Raw genomic sequence first — 18,371 nt, 5'->3', positions numbered from 1 at the left:
TTTTGGCTTGTGCTACGATATAGAGTTTGTTTTACCGTTCACATTAAGCTCTTTATCAAGCTACTGGTGGGCGTATTCGCTTGCGAGACTTTCCGCAAGCCTATGTTTTTTTTACATCATCCAATCTTTAGAGAGTCCACATAAATAATGTTCCTAATGTTTTCTTTTAGATCAAAGGTTTCATCTTCCTCCTCCTCCTCCTCTTCCTCCTCTTCTTCATCATCAGAAGAAGAAAGGCGAAGAAAGAAAAAGCGTAAAAAGAAGAAGAAATTGAAGAAGCTGAAAAGGAAAGAAGAGAAAAGGAAAAGTATAGAAGAAGCTATATTAATACAGGAAAAGATTAAAAAAGGTGGGTTGAAATTCAGTGTTAATTTGTTAAAATTAAAAGGGTTGTAAAGAGGTTTTCTAGGAATTTCTTGATATAACTTTGGGGGCATCTTTTGGTTTCAAGCAGCATCTGTAGCTCTTAATGTAATATAATATATTATAAGAAAATGCTTAATTTTAATAGTTTAGAATTGAAAGAATCAAACTTAAAAGGGTGAAAATGGATTTTAATGAAAACCATTTTTAAAATCTCTTTGGTTGTATCCTATGTCATTCATTCACCTTTGAAATGGAATTAGATTCTAGTAACATTCCAACAAAGAACATTTTCAAATAAATTTGTTTATGAAGTCATCAACGGATGTAAATGGCTGACACAGCCTGTGTTACAGTTGACTGTTTGTTGTACCTTTTGATAAAAGAAACGGGGTTTCTTATAGTTTCTTTCTCAAAAGTTTCTTAGAACTTAAAGCATTCATTACAATATATAAATTCTAATATAGTCTTGTATGACCAGACGCAGTTAAAAAATCATCCAGTATTGGTCCAACCGCTCGTGTATTGAAACCTATGACAAAAGAAGAATGGGAAAAACAACAAAGTATAGTGAGAAAAGTTTATGATCCTGAAACTGGACGGCATCGGTAAGGAATTTTTGTTATTTGCTGAGGTTCTATTGATGATTTTGCTATGACATCAAAAAGAGCTGAATTTGAGATTATTTAAGAAAAGTGAATTGATATAGCTATAGAACTTGGTTTAATTTTATCATTAATTTTCAGATGTACTTTCTGATAGAACATATATATTAGTTATCTAAAGCTGGAAATCTTAGCTATTTGATGTTGACACCAGGTCAACTTTCGGAAACACAGGAACCTTGTTAATGATTTTAAACCACGGCACCTAATCGTGTAGCAGACGACAATCAATCTCGCTACCCACTGAGCATTTCCACTGTCTTTTTAATAACCGTTATTCAAATTTTGTCTCAATTTTATGAGAATTTTTGTTTATTCTGGCCAAATGTAACATTTATTTTTCACAATTTTCAAAAAATTTGATATGATATTTTAAGATTGATAAAAGGAGATGGAGAGGTAATAGAAGAAATAGTTAGTAAAGAGAGACATAAAGAAATAAACAAAGTTAGTATGTTTCCTTGATTCATCCAAGATTTGTAAAGACTCAAAAAATAAGCAGGTCGTAATATATAAAGGGGAAATACGTGCTTCATGTTTTGATCAGTAAATTGGTTCATACTACCACTTTAGCACTTATTTTAAAAATTATTTAATATCAAACTTCACTGAGATTTAGGAAAAATTGAAATAAAAAGGTTGAAGAAACAAATCTACCTTAGATAATCTTTCTTTTAAATCAGCTAAATTTTATGATATATACAGAAATAGCTTTCTTTATGTCACTTGTAAGTAATAAGATTGTGTTTTTTTTACACTTCTCAGTGTCCACTTATTTATTCTGTTTTAATATGATGAAAAACATTTATTTTGAACATTGAACATCTACTCATTGCTACTGTGGTTATTTTACTGCTTGAATTAAAACCATAATGTTGTGTTAAGTCAAGATATGATTTGATTTTTTTCAGACTGCAACAAAAGGTGATGGGTTATATTACCAAACACAAGCAGGTTTAAACAGATAGCTGAAATGCATGACCGGAAGGCAACTTATGTAAATATGGAATTGTGTACAATTTTAGAATAAGATTTGTGTCCCAATTTTACACAGGGAGATTTACATTAGAAATGGATCTCAGTGAGATTAACATTTGAATTGGTTCTCAGTGAGATTAACATTTGAATTGGTTCTCAGTGAGATTAACATTTGAATTGGTTCTCAGTGAGATTAACATTTAAAATTGATCTCAGTGAGATTAACATATAAATTGGATCTGTGTGAGATTAACATTTGAAATTTATCTCAGTGAGATTAACATATAAATTGGATCTGCGTGAGATTAACATTTGAAATTTATCTCAGTGAGATTAACATTTAAAATTGATCTCAGTGAGATTAACATATAAATTGGATCTGCGTGAGATTAACATTTGAAATGGATCTGCGTGAGATTAACATTTGAATTGGATCTCTGTGTATTCCATACTGTTGTGTTATTTGATACTTAGTTGAAATAGCATTTTATAAGACCTTCACAAGTTTTTTTTATTTAGTTTGTTTGGGAAAAGGATGATACCTATTACTAAGTTTTATGTAGATAATGCTTTGCATGGATATTTTAAATTTGTTGGCTGGGTTGTTTTATTTGTATTTTGAATATTTGAAATCTTATTGTATTCTTGAGGTGACTGCCTTCCTCACTCATTCAAGGATCTAACAAAGTCTATAATTATTTCAGGTTCAGTAGACAATTAACCTTTCTTAAACAGATTTCTCTCTCTTGAAATATGTAAAAGGCTTTCATATCTTATCTTAGTGTGTTACCACATATTTGTAGTAGATATATTTCTCTTGTTGATATAATGATTAAAACAATTTCTATTTAAGACTAATACCGGTACTAATTTCATTAGGGTCGGGTCCCCCTTTTTAGTACATGATCAGATATCGTATCACGAATACGAGTTTTGACATGGTCTTATTAACCCGTATTAAACTAAGCCCACTACACTTTGGTTTGTGGGGGTGGAAATGAAATTGGTGCTATTTGAATCAGACCAATCAGATCAATAGAATGGAAATGAGGTGATGTAAACAAAACATAACATTGCTTTGTCGCTGCCCGTTTGAAGAGATAAGAACACATTCTTTCCAAGTCAATATTCCAAAGTAAGGTTTGATTTTCTCTCGGCTATAATTCTGTACAGTACATATTAATCAAAATATGCAATGGCATGCTGCTTTCATTTGTTATGAGTGATTTGTTTTGATTGGCTGAAATTTGGCTACCAATACAGCAGGGCAAATTTTGATAGGACAATATTTATCTATGATTAAATAATTTTTCCCACTTGTATAACCAAGGTCTTGAAGAAGTATATGGAATGGGGGCGTGGTTTGGACACGATGATGTTCATGCATAAAGGGTGTAAAGGGGTTTGCCACTTTGTTCTTCTGAAGAAGGCCGTGATTTAAACTTAAAATCATGGAATTCAGGAAAGAATATAATGACAATTCAGTTGATTTTCATAGTTTATTTTGATCATGTGGAGTGAACCAAAAATAAGCAATAAATTACTCATAACAAAGTGAAACAGTCAAGAAATAGTAACTTTTGGAAAATTTCTTAAATATTTTTAAATATAGTACATGCATTAGTTTAAAGTCAATGATTCTCCAAAAGTTAACACTTCTTGACTATAAATAGTGACAGAACAAACACAAAACATAATAGTACAAAGTTTGACATACAAATATGACACAATAGCTGCCTTTTACTCTTTCTTATATTTGGTGATATAGCACTAAAATTCATTATGAAATATGAAAAAATTTCTCAAATTATGAACCAAAGCACAGATTCTTCTTATTACAAGATAGTTTTTACTAACAAAACAGACAATAAAAATCATGCGGGAACATTTGAGTTTAGCACTATAGCATATTTTTTTTTATATTTCATATAAATAAAATTCAACATTTCCAAGTAATAATAACAAAGATATCTTAAATGTCTTAAAGTCTAAATGACCTAGGTCTTTATTAAGAAAGAAGAATGATGGAATAAACTTAAAATAAATTATATTTCAATACCCGATATTAAACATTTGATACATTGACGTAACATATGAAAAGATGAATGATGTGATGACTGACAATGACAATACGAAGATGGTGATCACAGACTAATATAACATTATTTAACTTCAATTCGGATTCCTTAATTTGCTTTTGCACTTTATGCAAAGCACAAAGAAAATTCCAAACCCAAATTTTAAGTTGTTAAATACATCATAGATATAACATTAAATTAAGTACTTTCTATTTTACATATTGGCACATTACATGACACTGAAAAGCGACATCTGCAGCAACGAACAAAATGTCATACAGTGCTCTCTTACAAGATTACAAATCTTGAAAGTTACACGATTTATTCTAAATGCAAAAATACTAGATCAAGTCAATGCTAGGAGGTGGTTGTGATATTCATTGATGAATTACTTGAACTCACATTTGGTAAGGAGACCATGACAACTGGTTTAACCATTGGTTGTCCAATCACTGGGCTTTGCTGAATTTGATGTAGAAGCGGCTGATGAAGAATGGGCAATTGTTTTAATATTTGTGGGGAATTCATGATACTATTAAACTGGGCAGGAGTTAAGCCAGTCATATGCAATGCCTGTGGTAATTGGGGGACGACTGCCATTGGTGTAACAGTACCCATGTGAGCTAACGACACCAATGTTTGTTGACCTCCTGTTTGTCCAGCTTGAGATGTCAGTGTAGCCCTTGGGAACTGGGCAATCATTGGATTAAGTAAGTGGCCTGCAACCAATTGTGTCGGAGGGGGTGGAGCCAATATTGGTTTGATTGCTGACATATTAGCTAAGCTGGTGACAGAGGGTGTGACCATGGTAGTTATCAGCTGATTGGTTGGTCTGTTCATGTTGTTATTTGATAAAATAGTGGAAAACGTTGGAGAAGCAACTGAACTCTGAACTGTCTTAGTATGTCCTAAACCAGCTACAGCAGTAAGTTGACTTAGAGCTGACAAAGTTGACATAGACTGTGTAGATGGCATGGGCACTATTCTTGTAGAGCTGACCATAGCTGCTGATGTTCTAGTCAAAGCATTAGGTACACCTACAGTTGTAGAGGTTGTAGTTGATTGGAGCATATTTGATTTGGTACCTTTGGAATTAAGAGATGGAGATCCATTCAACCCTGTAGATAAGATCTGAACTTGTGTTGATGAAACAGGAAAAGACAACTGTTGACGAAGTAACTGGTTCATCACTGGTGGAACTATAGAGGATGTGTTCATCGTACATGCTGGCATGGCTACAAAAATATATTTCTATAATTAGTTAGCTAGTGAAGGGCTGGTGTTTTTTTTTTTCGAAGACCAGTAGATATTGTTTCTGAAGATGACTCATAAAAGGTTACCATGAACTAAATTTTAACAGTGGCTACAAAATGTCCAGCAACACTCATGTGGTATATAAATGTATTCATTAGAATTCTACAATAACAGTGATAAAGCACCTACACTGTGTTACAGTCTGTTTTTCTCGTTGTTTCTGTAAAGCTTGACGTTTACTCAATGTCTGCTGTAAAAGTTGTGTGACTGGGGGACGGATGTGAGTTGCCATGGTGGGTGTTGTAGCTGATACAGTAGTTGTGTAGGATGTAGCAGGAGCTAATGGTCTAGGATTTTTTATAATCTTCACTGGAATACTTTTTATCATTGGAACTTGATATGAAGACTTTCCTTGTTTCACTGGAAGTATTATAAATAAGTAAAATTTTAGTGGTTAAGATCGGGTGAATGGAGCTAGATGTCAGTCAAAATATCACCTGATTGGAATATTCTGGACAATAAAGTGAGCCATGACTACAGACTACAGACAAACACCATACAGTGTGCATCTGATCAACTCTGTATTAACCATGCAATGCACAGGGCCATTGTCTCTGACTCAGCAGAATGACTCAGATCTGCAAACCCAAACCTATTTGATTAAAAAGACTCTTGCAGCATTGATAATAATGCATTTCTTTATAGGGACTGCTTTACCATATTGGAAGTTGATTTGGGTCTTGACTAAATGTCTTACGATGTCAACGATTATCTTACAAAAAAAGTTTCATTTTTATAGACTAAGGCAGGTCTGTGCAACCTATGGACCGCGAAATCATTTTATTTGGCCCTGCGGCGTCATGTAAAATTTGAAGGAAATGCGGCCCGCGACCAAATGCTTCTTTGCTCTTGTCACTGTCCATCACATCCAAATGAATCTAACTAATCAAATTGTTAACGAGGTCTGTCCTTGTGTGAAACAGTGATTTTACGTCAAATATGTCTGCTATTTGAAATGCACATTGAAATATGTCATTGTATAAATGACTTGAAAAAATTGCTTGTTTCTCATTGTTAATTCCATGATCCATTTATGGATGGTTGCGTGGCTCACGGCCTACTCGCATACCCCAAATGTGGCCCGCCGTTGCGGAAACGTTGCACAGGCCTGGACTAAGGTAATATTGCTCAACCTGGCCCTTTAAACAAATTTTGTAAGGTCAATAAAAAAAAATACCTTTCACTGATTTAACTTTACGCCCTGGTCTCTTTAACTTGTCATCTTCATTATCACTCATTATAGGACTACCAGAGCCTGAAAGACATTATGTTATGTAGGTTAATAGATCAAATGGTCATTCAATTTGTTCAAATCCAGTAGGTCTTCCACACAAGAAAATATCAGAAACACAATTCCTGATGGTTACTTCTGTATTGGCCAGCATGCAACATCCTGAAAGACTGAAAATGCTGTCAGTCAGGAAATATGGATATAAAAATCTGTCCAGTTAAATTAACTGAAATTTTTTTTACCTGAAGCAGTCGATGTTGAGTTGGTTTCTTGTTCATTTACTGGCATCCATTTTGTCAAATCAACATCCATATTCATCTTTGCCAAATCAACTTTCAATTTGGCAATTTTCTCTCGTAATCTACACTTTTCATTTGACAAGCTCTGAAGATCTTTTTCTAAATCTCTTTCTTTTCTCTTTAAATTCTGAAGAAAGTTATTTACAAATAAAATATAATGCCAAAAACACTTACATGAGGGTGACACTTTAAGGGTGAAAATTTGGTTGGTAGGATCACTGGCCAAGGAAGCAGAAATGACTATTTAATTCATAAATAACTGAACTATATCAGTGTGTGAATCACTAAATGACCGGATATTTTCTGACAGTGCACTTTTAAAATCAACCTGTGGCATAAGAGCAAAAAAATGTAGCTTGATGCTCAAATAATATTCATTATTCAATTTTATCTTTTGAATACTAGATGTCTCCAATTAACTCCCACGCATCTCCACAACATTCACATAACACGTGATCAAAGGCTTTGTTTACAACCTTGTCAGCCAATCAAAAGCTTCCAGGTGCCACCATTCAGCTATATATAGTTCAGATTAAATTAACTTAATTCATCTAGGTCAAACACGCCCCATATGTTAATTAGCTCCTCCCATCATGTTCATATCAACGTGGCTAACTAGGCTACTATGAATAGTAATGTGTCAAAATTGTGAAATATGAAAAGAACTTGCCAATTTAAGGGCATAGATAATAATCACATGACAATGACGAATAATGAAATACGACATAAAAAAATAGCCAATATTTAAAGTCCAAACCTCATATCTAATGCACATGTAACTGTCATATAATTAATGAATGCTCATCAACATGAATAATAATAGATTCTAATCAATCAGAAATTGTTGAATACCAGGTCATGTCATTGTCAAATATGTAAATAATATGTGTAGACACCGTATGGTGATAGTACTCCCCAGTACCCTATAATTTACAAATAATTTAAATTCTTTGAAGATTTAGTAAAAAATGCTACATCAGCCAAATGGAATAATGAAATAGATGACAAAATTCTTTCAATCCAATGAGCTTTTAATAAATTTACAATTATTCTACAGTTATACTCCTTATAAAAACAACCAAAAATCTGATTCCTAGAGATGATCAAAAAAAGAACATTATGGAAGATTATTGATGAGAATGATGATGATAATGATATATTATTTGGCATAACTTACAGAGAAACTACACTATAAATAGCATTTTGAGGATCATGGCATTATCTTAGTTTATTACCTGAATAAATTTCAATGCTCCCCTTAAAATGCTCAAATTGGATGTCTTCTTTTCTTCCATGTATGGAACTTGAACTTTCAGCAAGTCAAAACATTCTTTCAGATGAGCTCTCCTAAAATGTAATACTTGGCTTTTAATCAATTTCAAAATAAAATTGCAAAAATATATTAATTTCCAGATTGCAATCAATGCCCAATAGCTTCAAACAACAGGATCAAGTCAGAGAGGACTTTCTCCAATCCAATTTTTTTGTTAGCACTGTTAAAAGCCTTTTTAGGTTTTTCTATTTCCAGTCTATGGTATCAATGTGGAAGTAGGTATGCATGCACCATACTTTTTCTGAAATTGAACTAAAGTCACAAAGACCTGTAGTCTATGATTATTAAGCATTGATTGATTTTCTCAAATTCAAAAGGCTTCCTGAAAGAATAGAAATTCGCTTTTTAATCAAACTTACCTATTTTTCTCCAATTTATTGTGTGTTTCTCTAGTCCCAGCCCTAAAAATAGAAAAAAGCATCCTTTGAAATGAATTCATACTCCTTTTAATTTAATAATAATACTCTTCTATTGCCCAAACAAGGTATTTTTTTGCATATAATTATTAAGATATTTCATTGCAATGATTTCATGCAAATTTTGTATTCATCCAATATTTAAAATACATATAAATTTACCACGCAGGTCAAAATATCAGTTAAATGAAAAGATTACCCTCCAGCTCGACGCTTCTCTTTATTGTTGTCATCAAACTGATGGTGACCTTCTAAACTGCCATCCAAAGAAGAGTTGCCATCATCCTCATGTTCTTCATCCATTTCAGATTTTATAAATGTCATTATTTCCCCTTCAGGAGATCCAGTCTCTGTAAAGTACAAAAGTCAGTTCTTGTTGCCTGCAGAAATATAAAGTTGTGTGAAAGACAAAAATGCTCTCAGCCATAGGCTAAACAATTAATGACATAGCAGGTTTCTTCTTAGGCCAGCACTAGGCTTATTCCTGTTATATTTCATTCAATATTTTTCTTTTTTTTCTATCTAAATTTTCCATGTTCATGGACACTTTATTTCTATAAATGAAAAACGTAGTATGACAAGCATGTGTGTGGTCCTGTCGGTCCTATCCACAATGCACAACCTCGAGAGAAAAAGTATTTACTACTAAATCGAATCACGCCATACTGTTTAGGTCATGCAGACAGCCAGACAAGCCATGTGCCATCTTACCACGTGTTTTAGAATGGGCGCTCCACTCGATATATTCAGCAGCCTCTAACAACGTATCTAAACTCATTATCAACTGATTCAATGAAGTAGCGTTATCCTGTTATGTAACTCTTCAAGTAACATCAAATTTTCCAAGAAAAAAAAAGATGTTTTCTAGTAAAACAACACAGAATTCCGACTCCAACATAAGATGGCGGTCGTCAACTGGATCAAAACAGTAAGCAGTATGCAAATATTCGAGCCATGTGACTTTTGATTGACATATGTCAAGTTTGGACCAATCGAGCACCTGCTCTGCCACATGCCTATGACGTCATTAATAACATTAATTCACATAATATTATTTATATCTTTTACTATTCAGAAACTTTAATATCCCATTCCTTTGAATAAATGCCTCTATTAATTCAAAAGATCTTTTCAAAGCCATCATTTAAGTGTGCACTTGACACTTTTCAGTCGAACATTTAGACGTAAAAATTAGCTAGCCTTATGAATAATATTTTTCCAGTGGGCGTTTCCATTTTTGACATAGAATTTTGTTCACGCAAATTACCGCGAGAGCAAACGTGTAATAATATGGCGTCCGAAAGAGATTGTTGTTGACAGTTTGCTAAATAGAAGGCCTTGAAGTATAAAGTTATAAGTTACAGTTTGACTTTACTTGGTCAAGTTTGAAGAATGATATATTGTGCATGATAAATAATAGTAAGTATTAAGTCTGAGAACTACAACTGTAACTTTTCTTTCTCGCGAGGATTGATTGTGAATTTTACAAACTCATTTTGCATGTCCATCCACGGCACTCTAGCAGCAGTGACAGTAAGCAACATACAGTTCCCGAGTTACAGAACTGAAGCACTGTGACAGTGAGAAATCTACTAAAACTGAATCTGAGATCACTAGGTGGTGGTAGAATAATATGATGAGTTAATGTCCGTTTCAGGGCCAACTAATGTGATGTCACACAGACGAACAGTTTTTTTTGTTGAAGTAAACTATATTGAGTTCTAGTCCGTGCCACTACTACTAGGCAGTAGTGACGTTGACAGGACACTGTGTTTTTAGGGCCTACCAACTTAAAAAAACAAGCTTGTGACACTGTTTCATTAAATTTTTAATTTTGTGTCAAATAAATTAAAGGTTGATTAGCATTAGGCATTGGCCTATCTAGGAAGCTTTCTTTTCGACCTATTTAAGTTTTAAGCTTATGATATGAGACCTGCCAAATGAAAAAAACAAAATTGATATGATCTATGCCAAACTATGGTCAGTAAATAGTCAAATACATAGAGGGGAGTAGTAGACATACTTTCTGAAGTTATCTTTTTTATGTCAATACTATGTAGAAAAGATTTATTGTCCATTCCAATTGTGAACTAATAGTGTGTTGAAATCAATCAAATTTGCACTTATGCATAGAACAACATGGTCAAGTTCATAAATGTCATTTTTTTTTTTTTTATCAAAGACAATGGAATTAGTGAATAATTTCGTATGAACATCATTTTCTTCGTTATTTCAGTAAGCATGCAAGATGACTTTTGTGGTGATAGAAAATTTAAAGGGATTTTCCCAGTCTCGTCCACCTATTGTTGTATTTATGGTTTGTTTAGGAGCATTTGCTGTTGCTCTAATAACATTTGCCTATATTGTTAAAGTTCGTGATATGCCTAACCCTGATATGACAGAGGTAATTCTAAATTTTCTTAAATTTTTGGTGCAGATTTTTAAGTGTAGATATTAATGGAAATATTCTCATAATCAAAGGTAGACCAGGATATCCAAAAACTATGAAGATAAGATTTAGTCTGAAATATTTAAATTTATTCATGTATTTCATTTATTCATGTACTTTCAATTACAAAAGCTTTATATTCATATTCATAAAAAAAGTTTTATCATTGAAATACGTGCCTTTGAATAATGTAGTTTATAACTAGCGCAATGTTCATCTGCTTTAGGACCATCAGGGTTATTACAGTTATGTACAGTTTCAGTTGATTACAAACATAGATGAAAAGTGAGCTTACCGATAAAACCCAGATTTCTGTTGAGAGTGATTAAACATCAATGTGAAGACCATCTTTGGCCAAGAAACTCTGTATGGTTCTTACATGGAAATAACACACACGAACATAGTTCACAACCTCTACCTCGACATAATAAGTCAAATTTTAAAAGTCTATAGTATTGTAACAAAGCTTTCAAATCCCATTAAAAGCCATTTCTAGACCTTTTTAAAGCTTTGCTGAAATATTATATCCTTTTTTGAAATTTGACTTACTGAGTCGAGGAAGATATTCAAAATGGCCGTGAACTAAGTTTGTGTGTGCTTTTTCCATGTACATAGTTTTGTATTTCTTTGCCTACCTTCCTTCAAATTTGAGCCTTTTAACATGTTATTTTTATATTTTTAGGATTGGAATAGTTTTCTACAAAGTTTTTCTGATGTAGAGTTCTGTGTATTGAGTAATTCTAGTGATTTTGTCACAGAATCAACCAGTTCAGCTACTGGTACTAGCTCTCTACCCACTAAAAAGATGAGTGAGGTCCTGAAAGATATAGAAACAACAACTTTTAAACCTATAACTAAAGAAAATGAGGGAGTTGTGTAAGTATTTTAATTGACTTCTACAAACAGATCTAAAAATAAAGGGATTGTAAAGAGGTTTTTTAAATTTTCCTTGTGCATCTTTTTGGATTAATGCTGTAGATAACTATTTTGATGTATGTAAGCTCTGAGTAACAACAGCATGTTTTAATGAATGGTTTGCAACAGTAAAAACACATTGTTTTTTTTTTCTTTTCAGAAACATATCTTTATCGATGTTAGTTGAAATGACTCCAACTGTAGATTTTGTAAGCATTCCACATAATATAACCTATTTATCTACAACATTAAGTGGTAGACAACTTGGTTTAAATGGTAGGTATCTCAATGAATTTTTAATGTGGCCTAATTTGAACAAGGCTGCCAAAGTAAGCCAGAACATTGCACTATTTGGCACTTTCCATTTGCTCTGGTTGGCAAGTTCATACCATGCATTCAGTTTTAATTTTAATTTTTCACAAAATGGTTCATCTTTCCTATTGATATTAGGAAGCATTTTGCTCTATTGAGCGCAGGGGCTTTGTTATGTTATCTCACCCTCTTTCATAAACTTTGATAATAAGAACCTATTATTGATTTAACTTAAGCATTTATTTATATTTATAAACAGATAAACATGTTTTTGAGCTCTTGAATACTAGGAGATATGTGCAACAGAGTCCATAGTTACATTTCTTTGTAACATTAACAAGAATGACAATGATATGGTAATAGTGTTTATCAACAAGATCTGTGTCTTTACATGTCATGTGTTCAATATAAATACAGTTATAAATGGGGTTTATTGTAGGTCATGTAGCAGATCAAGTTATGAATGTTACTTTCACTTTACCATTTGAATGGAATACTACTAAATGTACTGGTGAAGACTGTATAACAATTCCAATATATACTTGTATCAGTTTCCAAGCTCCAGAATCTTTTTTTCCTAAAACAAGGTTTGTGTATTCTATTTTATTTCAACTGTTTATGTCAGGAAAAAAATCTGGAGATTTGCCTTGAAAAATCTGCTTGAAAAATCTGGGGATTTGCCTTGAAAAATCTGGAGATTTGCCTTGAAAAATCTGGGGATTTGCCTTGAAAAATCTGGAGATTTGCCTTGAAAATTTTTGAAGATTTGCCTTTTAAGCTTAATTATATGCAATAAGAACATAATGATATGATTAAGACTACATGATAATTCATTAGAAACACCAATTAATAAATAAGTTTGCTTAATTTGACACTAAAAACCATCTTTAAACCTCAAGCACCTAAAATACAAGAGGTTAACAAGCTGTAATTGTAAAAAGTAGAAATTACCAACAATATTTACCATTTTTTAAAACAAAAATTGAACATTGAGTCATCAATAATATTGATAGCATCTTTCTCAATGTAAAACTTAATATTTTTCAGCCAACCAGACAGATGTGTATCGAGTGCAGAAGGTGGTATAGAATATAGAGTTAAAATGGTTGGTCATAAAACAAGACAGAATGTAATGAGATGTGAAAAACGTCCTGTTATTCAAGTTAGATATCAACTAGATCCATCCCTCACAGTTATGTTGTCATTGGTATGCTACTTTCTATTTTAAAACATTGTATTTCAACAACATATATAAGAAGTTCTATTCAAACTTCTTATAACAAATAGTTCATTGTGTGATATTTGCTGCTTTAGACTGCTAAAAATTATCGGGACCAAGAACAGTGCAGCAGAAAAAGTGGCAGTGTAAATAGGTTGAGAGGACTAGACACTGTGCTAGTTTCAAGTTGGCCCGAGGTGGTCATGGTCCAGACCAAATACGGGGTGACAAAATGTCAATATATTGTAACTCCAATATTTATGCCAGGGCTGTTGATTTGGCTCTAATATGCTGGACATGACTGACGGGCTGCTCAAATGAATGATGGTCAATATCCTCTATTAGACATCTAGTATAGGTTAGACATTACGTGGCTTTCAATGTCTGTCAAATGTCTGTGAATTTCGCACAAACATAAATTTTCATTTCTGTGTGTGTCAAAAAGGTGACAAAATTAACACGAATTCTAAATAATCACATTGTTTATGGCGGGGCATTTTGAATATCAGCAAGCAGATATGTACTTATCATTCTGTCCCAGTGAAAACAGCGCAGTATACAAGCCTGTACGGTTCACTTCAAGAGGGCCTTTTTTTGGCAGAGTAAACTGACCTTTTTTATACTAGCTCACTACAGTTAAGATATATGACATGATATGAATAATGACAGATTTAACAATGTTAAACAATGTTAAATTTGACCATTTTGTCTTTTATTTTCAGAATGACCGTTCTTTGATTAACTTACATTTGATGCACACCAGTTACTTTCTCTTTGTAATGGTTATTACTATGTTCTGTTATGCATTAGTTCGGGGCCGTCCATCAAAAGGCAAAGTTGTTCATTACATAGAAAAGGTAGGTCCATGTAGAATTTTTGTTCATTTATGCCAATGAGATCCTGTTCAACAAATATTGAATACAAAAATGTAAGAATTATACTGTCGTACTGTATATTGTAAAGAGGTTTAATAAAATTTTTTATGTGTATCTTGGACACTGATAGCATCAATTTGCACCATCCCAATTTGCAATCAGACATCACTATAAGTCTTTAAGTGATACAGTGACGTCATCAAACACTTCGTTTTAGTGGAATTACAGGAAGCAGACGTCTGATTAAAAATTGGACTGGTACAAATACCATTTCTGTTTCCAATACACTTAAAAACTTAAGAAAACCAATTTAGAATCCCTTGAAATATTCTTTGTTGCCAAATTCACAGTTAAGGCTGTGCTATGAACTAATGGATATTAGCAATTTGTGAATATTTTCTCAGAATGTATTACTACCATGCTTATTGCTAGTACCTCTCTGCTTTTTTGTCTGATACGTTATACAACTAATTTTTTATTTAAATTTCAGGTTCCAACCTCATCTGCCTAACTTCTGTTCATCATCTCTACTGCCTGTGATAACTTACTTTCAGAATATTTTGTGATCTAAAGGGAAAAGAATATTTTTGTTATGTTGTTTCCAGGTGGATATGAATCTTTTCTACCAGAACAAGTATTTCTCTTGTGTTATTCTGTGATAGCAAGGTAACATTGGGTTATGCAGTTTTTAAGTCTATAGTTATCATATTTCTATCACAGAAGAGGTTTTTTGGGAAAGTGTGAAAGAAGATTTTATGTATTTATGGGCTTGTAAGTTGAATTACATAATTGTGTTTCTTGAAAGTCAGTGACACCTCAAGATATTGAGGAAGTTTATCTAATTTGATAAGACCTAATTGCACTTTTCATCTCTTTGCAAAATGAAATTTGTGAGTTGTGATCCGATTTATATATTATATTGAACATTTCACAAAATGACAATGATGGAACATCAAAGATAAGATAATTAGAACACCTTGGGGCCACTTAATTGGTGACTTCTGCACATTCAGGATTCGTAGAATGGAACAGACATAATAAAAAAAAGTTGGAACAGAGCTCAGAAGGCGTTCAACCTGTTTTGAAAAAATAGTAAGTTGAGACAGAATTCAAAATGGAGGAGAATGAAATAGATGGACAAATTTTAAATGTGACATATCTTGCTTTCATATTGTCCGACTGAGGCCAGAATTTGAACAGAGAGGTCAGAATTGGAACAGAGAGGCCAGAATTGGAACAGAGAGGTCAGAATTGGAACAGATGGAACATGTTCAGAACTCTCCAATCGAGTGCCACCAAGGGGATGGAACTAACACCTTGATCAACAAATCAGAATTTCATTACATTCCACCTAGTAACTTATCATGTCCTTACATATTATTTATGTCACATATATCATATTTATAGTGTTTCTTATATTACCTTACATTTTTTGTAGCATATTAATTCATGTACAGTATTGGTTGCAATTGCCTATACAATGACAATTGCTAGTATTGCAGATATATCATTGTATTGTTTCCTGTTTCTTTATTTTGTGTGAGAAGTATCAAGTATGTCTATTGGATATATTGAAATTGATATGCTGTAATATAGTTTTTGTGGGGTTTTTTGTTGAGAAATTGTTATTTCAAAATTTCGTCTGTTTAATTTGGCTCTCATATTCAAGTTTTAAAAACATTTATAGACATGATAGTTGAAGATCATAATATTACTTTCCTGAAAGGTATACTACTTTTTAGGATGACCCAAACATTTTTAAACTTGGTTAAAATGAGTCTTTGTTCATCAGTGGACTTATCTGGTGTCATAACTATAATACAACAGAATCCCTTTATAATCCAATAAATCCATTAAACTAAGTATATAATTCATTTAACAAGTAATTTTGAAACATGCTTAGAAGTGTGTTTCAATAATTATTTAGTTTAATTGATATAGAGATTCTTTTTTTTAGTCATGGCACCTGGTAAGTCCAACTGATGAAAATATACATTTGTTGACCAAGTTTAAGAATTAAAGTTTTATGTCCATTCCGAGAGGTAGTATCCTTTTAAAGTGCAATAGATGTGGGAGTTTTATAATTCCAAAACTGTTTATTGAGTGCTTATATGCCTATAAAGACTCTCCTTTTAAAAAAAATTGCTGTCCATGTCTACAACATGAGAGGAGCTCTGATCATGTAGACATAAAAGGAAATTCTAAGAACTAAAACCGGGAAATCATTTTCAAGTTGCAAAAAAAAAAACCTTGTATGATAACAAATAAAATTGTTTGTTAGCTAATATTTTGCCGTCTTGTATAAACTTTGTACTGTTATGTATAGGGAGAGTCTCATAATCTCACATATATTCTGATATATTTTTGTTGATGTTTTCAAATAACTGCTTATCTAGTTTCTATTGTTCAAGTTTAACAACAAAGTTTGAGTAATCCATGATTTGTTCTTTTATATACTTTAAATGTATTCATTAGTTACTGATCATCTTAGCTTTGATCATCTTTTGACAAACTGACATTGATTTCTCACATCATGCTTTGAGCCAGGGTTTTATTACTAGTGATGTGAATTTTTGCCAACCTGGATGTCAAGATGGTAAATTTGAAATTGTTCAACCTGATTGTCATCTGTGGGTTGTTGACATGAAAAGGGTGGTCTTTAAAATATTGGTGGGGTTGTGTGCTGCCAACTGTGCATGATAAATATTCTTGGACTAGTGGTTCTCAAGCAATTTTTTTTCAGTTTTCGGTCCTGAATCCCAAGTGTAAATATAGCTGGTATACTATTCAGTAACAATACCGCAAGTTGGCAAGAAACTCTGCAAGTTAACTGGGTAGGCTACCTGCGCAGACGATACATATATACAGTTAAGAATTAGAACTTTTGTTGGTCAAATGCCTCACATTCTTAAATGTTGAGAACCACTGCCTTTGGTAACAAATCTAAGTCACTGTGTGATGATATTTCCCAAGACATTACTCATCTTCATCAAAAGTAGAAAAGTAAGTAATCTTCATATCATATCAAACTACAATTGGACCAGTGCATGCTATTTTTTTATAATGTTGTGTTCTATGATTTTCATGACAAATAAAAAATATATATATATCAAAATAGCTTGAAGATCATTGGTCATTGTAAAAAGATATCTGTATATATTTTGTTTTTGTTAATTGTTATATAATGTTGATCGATTGTTTTTTTGTTAATATTATTACTTGTTAATATTAGTATAATTTGGCAAAGATATTTGTGAATAAATCAAGCAGTGTTATTGGTTATGACATAGAATAAAATGTAATTGAATTACCACATACATGTACCAAAATTATATTACATAACTTGTATCAACTGCTTTTAAACGTAAATTGTTTGTTTTTATATGTTTGAATTCTCATATTTGGACAGTGGATAAATATTTTTGGTCACCATATATTACCATATAAGAGAATCGATAGTGAAAAGCATTTGCGTAAAAAATATAGAAGATAAATTAACAAATCATTGGTTGTACAACTCAGCCATTGTTTCGTTTCTATTTCACAGCGTAGTGGGAATTTCTTTTTGGCATCTGTTTACTGAAAATTTGACTGAAGAGCAGTGCTTTTGGAAACATACTATAGTTGCCATATCATTTTTGTGTTAATTAAAACCACTAACTGTGGCTTACTTGGTTATTCTGAACAAAGCACCTGCTATGATAAGAGTGATTTCTTTATAATTTAATAAATTATCTTGATGCTGTGAAATAATTTGTATATATGGGATACCAATAAAATACATGACTAAATAACCCTGTTGTTTCCTTTGGTAGATTCACAATATTAGAAACTAAAATAGTTTTGTACTATGTACAGAATGCAGTGAATCAACAAACCATCTTAAGGTGAAATGAAGGTATGTTTTCCCCTTATGAAACCTTT

At 32.5% G+C, this 18,371-nt stretch overlaps 3 protein-coding genes across 3 annotated transcripts; 2 read left to right on the top strand and 1 right to left on the bottom strand.

Moving 5' to 3' along the window:
* Positions 1-888: 888 nt before the first annotated feature.
* LOTGIDRAFT_136778 (hypothetical protein) lies at positions 889-1,996 on the top strand (the record flags this gene model as incomplete). Its single annotated transcript, XM_009046969.1, has 3 exons — positions 889-971; positions 1,406-1,475; positions 1,940-1,996. Coding segments are annotated over 3 exons (210 nt in total), but the record flags the coding sequence as incomplete, so codon positions are not given.
* Positions 1,997-4,441: 2,445 nt separating this feature from the next.
* LOTGIDRAFT_237546 (hypothetical protein) lies at positions 4,442-9,455 on the bottom strand (the record flags this gene model as incomplete). Its single annotated transcript, XM_009046968.1, has 8 exons — positions 4,442-5,319; positions 5,528-5,758; positions 6,576-6,653; positions 6,872-7,055; positions 8,164-8,275; positions 8,621-8,662; positions 8,877-9,027; positions 9,389-9,455. 8 exons carry the CDS (start codon positions 9,453-9,455, stop codon positions 4,442-4,444), a joined length of 1,743 nt encoding a protein of 580 aa, XP_009045216.1.
* Positions 9,456-9,969: 514 nt separating this feature from the next.
* Positions 9,970-16,701, top strand: LOTGIDRAFT_237545 (hypothetical protein). The gene is made up of 9 exons (XM_009046967.1): positions 9,970-10,096; positions 10,914-11,081; positions 11,809-12,002; positions 12,202-12,317; positions 12,793-12,940; positions 13,401-13,560; positions 14,295-14,429; positions 14,938-16,307; positions 16,330-16,701. Exons 2-8 carry the CDS (start codon positions 10,926-10,928, stop codon positions 14,956-14,958), a joined length of 930 nt encoding a protein of 309 aa, XP_009045215.1. The 5' UTR covers positions 9,970-10,096; positions 10,914-10,925; the 3' UTR covers positions 14,959-16,307; positions 16,330-16,701.
* Positions 16,702-18,371: the final 1,670 nt, after the last annotated feature.

This window comes from Lottia gigantea, assembly GCF_000327385.1.
Source record: "Lottia gigantea unplaced genomic scaffold LOTGIsca_109, whole genome shotgun sequence".
Taxonomy (NCBI): domain Eukaryota; kingdom Metazoa; phylum Mollusca; class Gastropoda; family Lottiidae; genus Lottia; species Lottia gigantea.
Note: the sequence above shows the minus strand (reverse complement) of the source record. Positions and strands in the feature narration are given on the sequence as shown.